The 11,310-nt window shown below is 45.0% G+C and overlaps 1 protein-coding gene across 1 annotated transcript; it reads left to right on the top strand.

Annotated features, from left to right (window-relative positions):
- Window positions 1–269: 269 nt before the first annotated feature.
- Window positions 270–7,710, top strand: ARMC7 (armadillo repeat containing 7). Its single transcript, XM_044298435.1, has 3 exons — window positions 270–401; window positions 1,637–1,780; window positions 6,554–7,710. Exons 1-3 carry the CDS (start codon window positions 317–319, stop codon window positions 6,889–6,891), a joined length of 567 nt encoding a protein of 188 aa, XP_044154370.1. The 5' UTR covers window positions 270–316; the 3' UTR covers window positions 6,892–7,710.
- The last annotated feature ends 3,600 nt before the right edge of the window (window positions 7,711–11,310 follow it).

Genomic DNA, 11,310 nt, shown 5'->3' with positions numbered 1-11,310 from the left:
CGCACGCTGCCAGCACCTGCATCTATAAGGAAGCGTGCTCTTACCGCGCCATCTAGCGGCCACCTGAGTGATCGCCCTCACCCGTTCTTTCACTGACAAACTCAGCCGCGGTAGGCACACACGTATAAAGAATAACTATAGCAGACCGGGCGTGTTATAGTTTCTTCGTTCTTAGCATTTATCGTCCTAACTCAGTCACTGAATAAACCATGCGTCACTATGACAACGAGGAGCCCAGGAGGCTCACTTCCGCCCTCCAGGTGACGTCATTTCCGCTCAGAGCACCGCTTGGTCTTCGGTGTTCGTGCAGAAGAGGATGAGCGGGCTGCAGTGCGCAGGCGCGGATCGCTTCCAGTACCTGCAGTCTCTGGTCACTGAGTTCCAGGACACGGACAGTACAGGTGACTTCTCCATTGTGTATACGGAGCTGTGTGGCCCCCAAAAGTTATCTCCTGTTTATGGGCTGAACGACCTATGCCACCGTATACTGGCATGGGACCTTCTTATGCTGTGACCACCTGTATTGGAAATCTCAGCAGAGGTATACCGACGTATACGTGCCTGGGGGATGCCAGAAGAGCTGTGGGCATGCTCAGGAGAGTATTGCCTTACACATACATGGCCCACTGGGAGACATGGCATTGGCCGGGCATTCTTCTCACCTGGTGCTTCCATAGTCATTTTGCAGCCAAGTATGGAACATGTTCTATCTTTTTGCGGATCATCCATGTGTTTTCTGCATGACCGTTCCGCAGAACGATGCACCGTGTCCGCACAATGCAGACCACACACCTGTTGAAAACAATTGGTCCACAAATAAAGTGCAGACAACACACAGACCGCATCCGTATTTTACAGGACCACGATTTGGGGGTCACGTGCTTGAGGCTGCGATACATGTTGCACGGCTCCGGAACACAGCGTAACTCTGCAGCATCACAACCACTGACAGTGAATGGTGTGATGTGACCCGGGACATTTGGGCTATTCACTTTCACTGGTTGGGATGCCGCAACCTACACTTTGATCTGTGCGACGCGTCTCGTGGACCTAGCCTAAAATATAATAGACGACAGCCCTAGTGTCAACGGCGACATTAGTGTATTGGGACGTTTTTCCCCAGAAACCCCTTCAGCCTGGATTCTGCACCCTTGTCTTTTTGACGTGTTATGTCTTTTTCGTGCATTTTTTGCAGACGTTAGCTGAAATTCGGAACACTTTTTTTAAAATATTTTACAGTACTAGTGTTAAGGGTACTTTCACACTAGCGTTATTCTTTTCCAGTATTAAGTTCTGTCCTAGGGGCTCAATACTGGAAAAAATGCATTCTGAATGGAGAGCAATCCGTTCAGGATGTCTTCAGTTCAGTCCCTTTACGGTATTTGGCCGGAGAAAATACCGCAGCATGTTGCAGTATTTTCTCTGGCCAAAATTCCAGAACACTTGCCGGAATTAATTCCTATTCAAATGTAAATTTTTCTCACGCGCGTGCAAAACGCATTAAAACGCTTTGCACTCGCGTGGAAAAATTGTGCATTTTCCCGCGAAGCACCCGCATCCTATCCAGCCCTCACACGCGATGCCCGTGTGAAAGAGGCCTTACTGATACTTTTTTTGTTTTGTTTTTTGTTTTTAGATGCCAAGGAACAGGTCCTGGCAAATCTGGCCAACTTTTCCTATGACCCTAAGAACATCTCACATCTTCGACAACTCCAGGTTCCTGATTTGTTCTTGGATATGTTGACGGAAGATAACGAAACCTTGGTGGAGTTTGGCATAGGTAGGTATATGAGAACGTGGCATATCGTGGGTGAAAGGGTTTATTTGAAGCTCGGGGAAAATAAACCTCTACAGATAGAGCTATGCTGTGATTTGCAAATATAGTAGAAATAAAATGTCTGATCCTAGGCCAGTGACGCTACATTCATCAGTCACAAGGCCTAGGCGCAGCTCAGTCCCATCCAAATGATTGTGCTTGGGCTGCAATACCAAGCACAACCACTATACAATGGATGGCGCTGTGCTTGGTATGCTGTGAGGAGGCTGCAGTGCTCACGGGAGCCCTGCGGACTCTTCAAACAGCTGATCGGCTGGGGTAGTGGGTGTCGGACCTCCACCGATCAGATATTGGTGACCTATCTTAAGGATAGGATAAGTAAAAGGCGACGGCAGCATCTCCGGTGTCTTCTTTATTGATGGTACTTCAATGAATGTGTACAAATGCAACGTTTTGGCTACATTGTAGCCTTTATCAAGCATAATAACAAATGCATGTACCCAACCTAATATAGTGCAAATATTTCCTTGCCCCGCCCTCTCTGCGGTAACCAATCCATTACACAACAGAACACCCACTCGTGTAAACAAACCAATATACAACAAGGCATACTCAAGTCCTCATTTACATACTATTATTTGTGGTCGGATCAGCTATCGGAAAGGTGAACCTAACCTATCTAACCCCATCTACGACAAGCAGTGGAGTTATGCCATAACTGCCGTGGTAGGGCAGCCTAAAGGGGCTAAAAAGAGCAGACCTTAGTTTAGAGTAAATATATACATACCGTTACGACACCCGATTTTGAATGGAAAAGACCTTTCACGATGAAGGTGCGGAATATACCGTATATATCACAGTGACTTCCATCTACCTTACCTCTTTGTCATGTGCACCGCCACATCGTTCTTGGAGATGGTTAATGCTGATGCGATTGAAAGAGTGTCTGGTAACCAGGAACGATTTACTCCTATGTTGACTAACATATGACCATATTACGAGAAGGTCTGAATCCTGAGAGCTGCAGACTGAAACAAACAATGGTGAATCTGTTGGAAGGGCCTAGAAGAACTCCAACCATCCACCAAGGGCCCTGATCGGGCACCGACTGTTCCTGGTGGCAAAATACTTCACCTCTACTTATTCCCCAGGCCACACTTTCTATTAAGGGCCCAAAAGTTAGAACATGGGGTATGCCGTCTTACTGTAGTAGTAAATTAAGTGAAATGTGTGAACTCACCAGGCCTGGGGAACCATCCACAGGAATGCATGGCTATTTCGATTAACGAGCTAATGTTGCCTGTAATAAGGACAGAACGTACACACAATACCTGCAGTTGTGACAGAAAATAAGCTTAAGGTTGTGATAAACTATGTATGCTGAGCCTGTAGTCGTGATAGGACTTGTGTCTGAAGACATGACAGACTTCGTAAACTGCACCTTATTACTGTACCTCCTACTGGAAGACGGCCGATACCCAGGACTTAGGCCGGACACCAACACCCTCAGCCTAAGTTTGTAGATGAAGTAAGCATGCCTGGGAGAAGATGATGTCCGCAAAGGCAGGCTTGGGATGACTGCTTATAAAGAAAACAATGAAGACCCAACAACCTAGAAAATAAAAGTCAGGGAAAACAATAACGTGAGTGAGGCTCTAATGGCACAAGCCAAGCGTGCTAGCCACCACAAGAAAATTGTATTGCGAGCCACAGATGACCGAGCCATGCGAGCGGGTCTGAAGGCAGAAAAATACATGGAACCTACCTGTTGTGAGACCACGCCACCGGCCTCGAATGGAGGAGTTTTGTGTAAAATTTAAACAGAGAAGCCATGCGTGAGAGACTCTAATGGCAGAGCCATATGTGTAAAACTAAAAGGGAGAAGCCATGCGTGAGTGACTAATGGCGGAGCCATATGTGTAACACTAAACCGGAGAAGCCATGCGCGAGAGACTCTAATGGCGGAGTCATGTGTGTAAAACTAAAACAGAGAAGTTATGCGTGAGTGACTAATGGCGGAGTCATATGTGTAACACTAAACCGGAGAAGCCATGCGTGAGAGACTCTAATGGTGGAGTCATGTGTGTAAAACTAAAACGGAGAAGCTATGCATGAGTGACTAATGGTGGAGTCATGTGTGTAACACTAAACCAGAGAAGCCATGCGTGAGAGACTCTAATGGTGGATTTTATTTTTTATTTTTATATAAACCACTTATGCAGCACCAGTATGACTTGGGGACTCGCATAACAATGATCCTCTCTGATAATAAACCTAGGACGCTAACCAGCCTACAACCAAATTGTACCCCTAACGAACAACATGAAGAACGGTCATCGGGCCCCCGAAGCCATTAGGCCCCCCGAAGCCAAGAGACTGACCTGGATGACCTTACAGTGACGATAAGTAATTAAAACGTGAGCCAGACCTAATGGAAAATACATAGACATTAGTGATCCGAACCATGTGCATAAACTAAACATTTAAACCAACCTGCGAACTTGAAACAGATGGGAGAAAACAAGAGCCAGAGGCATTGCAGTTCGCTAAGAAAAGACCCTTGTCGTGACAAACGAATGAACAACTGTGAAAACATAGTAGGAACTTACTCCTATTGGCCCACAGACCGCTAGGGAGCTATTTGGTTAACTGGGGCGGGAGATCAATCTGAGTGAATGCGAACCAGAAGTAAAGGAGACCCAGTCTGAGTGAATGCAAACCGGGACTAAAGAACACCACAACATTTTTATTCCCCTCCCCCTCCCCCTCCTAAGTGAACAGAAAGAGGTAGGCCTAAGAAATGTAACAAACCACGGGTTTCTCCAACATTTTGTTTCTTTATTCTTTCCCTGATTTCCATGGTGGTCTCGCCAACATAGATCAAACTGCAGGGGCATTGTATCATGTAGACCACATCAGTAGATCTACAAGTGAAGTAACCTCTGATATTCTATATTTTCCCACTATATGGATGGACAAAAGTATCCTCAATAAAGAAGATGCCAGAGATGCTGCCGTCGCCTTTTACTTATCCGTTCATCTGCTGAGGATCTGTGGTTGTGGCATGGCTGGTGCATTCTGGTGCGGTCACTGAGACCTTTGTGTGCTGCCCCTACATACTTTTCTGACTATCCTGAGGATAGGTCATCAATATTGTCATCTTGGAAAACCTCTCCCTGACATGGCTATTATTTTATTTTTTTGCGTTTTCATTTTTTAACTCCCTGCCTCTCCAAAGCCATAATTTTTACTTTTTTTTTCCATTCACTTAGCCGTATAGGACTTGTTTTTTGCAGGACAAGTTGTACTTTTGAGCGGCACCATTTAATATTACATAGGATGTTGTGAGAAGCTGGGAATTTTTTTTTAAATGGGGTGAAATTGGGGGAAAAAACAATTATGCTGCGGTTTAATGGGTTTTGTTTTTACTTCGTTCTGTTCATTATCCAGGTCAGTACAATTATGGCGATACCATATTTCTATAGTTTTTATTGTGTTTTAATATCGAAGAAAAATAAACGTAAAAAAAAATTTTTTTTTTCTTTTTATCGCCATATTCTGATCCCCATAACTTTTTTATAGTTACGGCTACGGAGCTGTCTGAGGGCTGAATTTACAGCGTACAGCACTCGGCGATCTCTGGAACTCCTATAGAAATGAATGGAGCTGCTGCTCTGGTCATTTCAGGGGAGCTGCAGGGGGTAAGAAGCCCACGTTCTTGTGATCGGTGGGGGTCCCAGTGGTAGGACCCCTACCGATCTGATAGTTATGCCCTATCCTGTGGATAGGGGATAACTTTAACCAACTGGAATACCCCTTTAACTTGTGCGTAGGACTGTGGTATTTGATAGAAGAGTCCGGTGACTGCGGAGTACAAGGTGTCCCACTGTGATCAGCTGTAATCTATGGTGAAACCTAGTAGTAAGTGTTCCGTTTGTCTACAGCGCCATCACAGGGGAAATTAAGCATTACATGGTGTCCATTCACATCAGTTGGTTGTCTAATATAGGGCAGGTCTTCCAGAGAGACTATTTGTAGCCGCTCTCCAATTTGGCCAAAAGAGGAGGATCCTAAAAAAGGACCCACTTAAATTAAGAATTACCTAATAGAGTATATGAGAATAGGTTTTCTAAACTGGGTGGAGAACTCCTTTAAAGGGGTTCTGTAAGAATGGGAGGCCGGACCTGTAATGGGAACCCTACTTACTTCCTGGAGATGGCTCCCCACTCCTTCTCCTCCTCTGGTTTGACATCTCCGCTGCCAATCACTGTGAGCCCAGCAGAGCATCACAGGCATGGAGGAGAAGAAAAGGGGAAGCAGGTAAGTAAACTTCCCTATACAGGCTATACAGGTCCAACCAAGTGAGGGACAGGGTTTGCCACAACCCCTTTAAAGGCGTTTTCCAGTATTAGCGAATTATTATTTTTTTTTCCCACAGCCTACCCCCTGAAGCAGAAGATTCATAATTACCTGCTCCGCCCCAGTCCTCAGCTGCCTCCATCTACATCCGGCTGGCTATGGACATGGTCATGTGCGCCGCTCCAGCCATTGACTGGCTTTAGCGGTGACGTGCTGCTCGCGGCCATATCAGCGCTGAAGACCCATTGTAACAATGCCACGGATCGGTTTCGGACCAAAACACATACGGTCGTGTGAATGCAACCCAAGTATGAATCTTCAGTTTCAGAGGGCAATGCTTCGGGCACTTGATAAGACATTATTGGAAAACTCCTCACACAGTATAGTAAAGTTAATGCTTTTTCTTTCTTTTTCAAGGAGGCCTTTGTAATTTATGCCTGGATAAAGCCACCAAGAGTCACATACTGGCTTCAGGGGGGGTAAGCCTTGTGATCAACTGTCTGTCCAGTCGTCGTGAAGAGACGGTTCTGTCGGCCATAACAACACTCATGTACCTGAGCACAGCCGCTTCCCGGACGGAGATCACCACCCAGCCGGTTGTGGAGTGCATGCTCCGGTTCTCACTCTCCACCAACCGTAGACTTAGTAATCTAGCCACTGTATTCCTGGAGGATTATTGCTCTGAAGGTCAAGTACAGGAAGCCCGGACTGTAAACCAGCACACTGCCCTGGGAATACCTCTCCCCAACGACTGAGCTTACCCATCATTTCCCTTATGAATTATCACCTGTTTAGTTACCATACATTTCCCCTGCAATTACAAGATGCGATCAATGACAAATGTGCAAATGATCACTGGACACATGATTATCTGCGACAGCTATGGTGCAGCAATCTCCGGCAGTCCAGCTGCTGTGAAACTACAACTCCCACCATGCATACTTACTCGGCTATTCTTGTAACTTGCATAGAAGTGAAAGGCTAATTGCCTTGCGTCTTACAGAATATCTCCATTGATCAGTGACCCTCCAGCAGCAGCACGGTTTAATGATGCTTTTGCTAGTTGCAAGTATATGCTGTTCCCAGCACGTGTGCAGCTAGTAGAGGCCAACCCGTGGAATACTTTCTGAACGAGGCTTTCACATTCAGCGGATTTTGTTGCAGAATTTACCACAACTGAAAATCGGTTCCATTCACCTGAAGGGAGCTCGCCGAAATGCATGTGCTTGCCTCCCCATTCAAATGAATGGAATAAAAAAATTCAGCAACAAGATCCATAACGTGTGAGGGCATCCTTATATGTATCCTAAATTTATTTTTATGCATTTATGACTTATAATCTTAGGCTACTTTCACACTAGCGTCATGGATCTGCAAAAACGCTTCCGTTACCATAATACAACCGCATGCATCCGTCATGAACAGATTTGGTTGTACTATGTCTTGTATAGCCATCCGTCTTGAACACCAAAGTCAATGGGGGACGGATCCGTTTTCTATTGTGTCCGAGAAAACTGATCCGTCCCCATTTACTTACATTGTGTGCCAGGATGGATCCGTCTTGCTCCGCACCCCATAGCGGACAGAAAAACGCTGCTTGCAGAGTTATTCTGTCCGCGATGGGGACGCAACCAAACAGAACGGAATGCATTTTGGTACATTCCGTTTCGTTCACTGAAGCGTTTTCTTCCGCTATTAAGACCCTATGATGGATCTCAATAGCGGAATTGAAAATGCAGATGTGAAAGTAGCCTTAGCCTAAACCAGGGATGGGCAAACTGCAGCTCTCCAGCCGTTTAAAACTACAACTCCCAGTATGCCCAGTCTGCCTACAGCAGGGCATGATGGGATTTGTAGTTTGACAACAGCTGGAGAGCCGCAGTTTGCCCATCACTGGCCTAAACCAACTAATGTTGTTATACTATTGTACAGCGTATGTGTTTTTTGCAGGCTGGCCTTCAAGCAGCTGTATTCTTCTAATAATTCAAAGTCAGGTTTTCCAGAAAAATATTATATTGATATGTAAAATTACTAATGCTGTGGAGGGAAAAAAAAACCTCACTGCTCTACCCCCTGTATGTCCAACAATTATGCTCCAATTTCTAACCGTTGCAGGATTAGGTGCAATTACGGTAGTTTGCAGTGATTTTTGTAGTAAGTCGAGTTGTAGCCCCGGTCACAATTCTGTTTTCAATGATTGCTCTCTGCATTTGCCACAGACAGCACACATACCCATTGATTTTAATGTGTCTGGTCACACATCAGTGTTTTTTTTTGTTTTTTTTTACTGCCTGTGGATCAGTGATTAAAAAAAAATAATAATCACGGAGACATTTACTAATTTGGTTTGTGAAACAGACCAAACACTCCCATTAAAGTCTATGGGTCTGTAAAAAAAAAATCACTGACAACACAGATGGCATCCCTGACCACTGGTAAGAGATGCTCTGGAAATCATCAGCTGAGCAATGTCTGTGGAATATGGAGAAACGAGACCTTAGGTCTCTTGAAAAAAAATAATAAAAAAAAATAAAGAAATTAATTAGTTATACCACCTCTACAGGTATGTGTACGTGGTATTTAATTACACCCAAATATAACGGATACGTTTTGTAAACTGGGATTCAATAAAACGTAACCTTTACTAGGTCATTTAAAATAATCACGCGATCCACATGCAGCTTTCCCCACGGAGCCCTTACATTCGTGGGCAAGAGACCTAAGGTTCAATAAATCGTAACCTTTACTAGGTCATTTAAAATAATGTATCACGCTTGGTTAGAGACGACATAGACAACAAATACCTCCACTGTATCAGTTCCTATACCATTCAAATGAAATGAAAAAAGGGTGGATCTCGCCTCGTCTGGGTAGGGTCCACGACCATGGAGGAAGGTCCTGGCAGTGGTAATACCTTTGACCGATGTGACCTGGTGCTGATGTCGTGATTGGCACAGTATTCCTCCTAAGACGCCCTATTATGGCTTTCCTGCCTTTCTAGGGGCCAAGGGGCTGTTCTTATAGCCTGCCTACCACAATGGGGCGACCCCACACCGAACCTTTCCCTCAGTAGGGGTCTAAAGTTCTATACAGCCCTAACTACAACGCCCTACATGCCATGTTTCTGTCTTTTTCAGACATCATCAGGGGACTTCACACATGTATTCCAGGGCAATAGAGATCAAGGTGATTTTAGCCTCGTATCATCAGACAGGATAGTGGGTAACTCTTATCCTCACTGTCCCATGTCAGTCAGTGTCTCACCACAAATAACAGTGATTTGGGTGAGCCAGGTCACATCGGTCATAGGTATTACCACTGCCAGGACCTTCCTCCATGGTCGTGTTACCCAGACGAGGTGAGATCCACCCTTTTTTCATTTCATTTGAATGGTATATGAACTGATACAGTGGAGGTATTTGTTGTCTATGTCGTCTCTCACCAAGCGTGATACATTATTTTAAATGACCTAGTAAAGGTTACGTTTTATTGAACCTTAGGTCTCTTGCCCACGAATGTAAGGGCTCCGTGCCCGTGCTGTGGACCGCAAATTCCGATCCGCAATGCACGGGCACTAACCGTGGGGAAAGCCGTATGTGGATCGCAGAACCATTCCGCAAAAAGATAGTGCTTCCGTTCTGTTCCACATCTCTGGATTTGCGGACCCATTCAAGTGAATAGGTCCACATCCGTGATGCGGAATGCACACTGCTAGTGACCCGTGTATATTGCGGAACCTCCGAATTCCAGCACGGGCACGGAGCCCTTGCGTTTGTGGGCAAGAGGCCTTAGGGTGTAATCAGACAGTAATTTGGCACCATTTCCATTGTGGTTTTTGCAGGTGAAGTGCCGCTAACATGATACGCCTATAAAATACCACACCTGCATGTTCCCGTCTCTCAATTTGCCTCGTTTTTACCACAACAGCTGAGACCGCCAATTTATGAAAAGTTTGTAAATGCACCATTGCTCTCTGCTATATTCAGATAGTTGGGTTGTCGTGCACTGGGTTAACGTTATTAATCAAATTTTACCCGTGAAAACTACACCTTGCACCAACACAGATTCCTTCATCTGCCAAGTGCACACTTGTCAGATACTGAATGGAATAGGGTTGGTGCGATCACTGGTTTCTATGTATACGGTAGACATTGAATATAACCGTGAACTTTCTCACCTGCAGTTTTTTTTAGACAGTGTGGCAATAGTTGGCTGTATCAAGGATGGTGGTGAACAACAGATAGTCTAGTTACTTACGTTAAAGGAGATGCAAGTACACGTCAGACATGTCAAGGTGACACATGAGTATTACACTCGCCGGTAATCCGGTTTCCTGGATGTCTCCATGACACCACACACTGAGATTGACTTCCTCTGATAGGACAGAAAAAAACACAGGTTTAAAAACCCCACCCCTTCCCCTCATCGCTAGTGTATTTTAACAGAACCAGGAAAAGAGGTAGAACATAAATTAAAGTAACATTATCAACAAAAGGGTGGGAATATATGTGCTGTCATGGAGACTTCCAGGAAACCGTATTACCGGTGAGTGTAATACTCATTTCCCTAGTCGTCTCCATGGCAGCACACACAGAACTAACAAAGTAAACTTTAGGGCGGAGACAACAGCACCTAGGACCTTGTGTCCTAAGGCCATGTGCTCATTAGCAAATACATCAACCCTATAATGCTTGGTGAAGGTGTGAGCCCTTTCCAGGTGGCCGCTCTGCAAATTTGTTCTAGAGACGCAGAGGCTCTCTCTGCCCAGGAAGTAGACACAGATATTACTGAATGGGCTCTGAGGGATGGCGGAGCCTCCTTACCGGAGGCTCTATAGGCCTCAGAAATGGCACACCTAATCCAGCGAGATATAGAGCTTTTTGCAGCTTTTTTTTACCTTATATTCAGGCCGGAAAACTGAATAAATAAGTTTTTATCCATCCTCCAATCTTTGGTGAAATCTAGATAATGAAAAACACTTCTTCTAACATCTAAATTATGAAATTTTGTTTCCGGCCTGTTTTTGGGGTTGGCACAAAACGAGGGAATAACAATGTTTTGTGACCTGTGAAAAGTAGAGACCCCCTTGGGGAGAAAATTGGGATCTAACTTAAATATGAGCTTGTCTTCAAACACTGTAAGGAAAGGCTCTTGGGTAGATAAAGCCTGAAGCT

The sequence above is a fragment of the Bufo gargarizans genome, chromosome 6 (genome assembly GCF_014858855.1).
Source record: "Bufo gargarizans isolate SCDJY-AF-19 chromosome 6, ASM1485885v1, whole genome shotgun sequence".
NCBI lineage: Eukaryota > Metazoa > Chordata > Amphibia > Anura > Bufonidae > Bufo > Bufo gargarizans.
Note: the sequence above shows the minus strand (reverse complement) of the source record. Positions and strands in the feature narration are given on the sequence as shown.

Bases quoted from the DNA above. Each gene is read 5' to 3' on its own strand.
- ARMC7 (XM_044298435.1), top strand. From the start codon at position 317: ATGAGCGGGCTGCAGTGCGCAGGCGCGGATCGCTTCCAGTACCTGCAG. The intron at 402-1,636 runs GTGACTTCTCCA...TTTTGTTTTTAG, and splicing joins CCAGGACACGGACAGTACAG to ATGCCAAGGAACAGGTCCTG. The intron at 1,781-6,553 runs GTAGGTATATGA...TTCTTTTTCAAG, and splicing joins CTTGGTGGAGTTTGGCATAG to GAGGCCTTTGTAATTTATGC.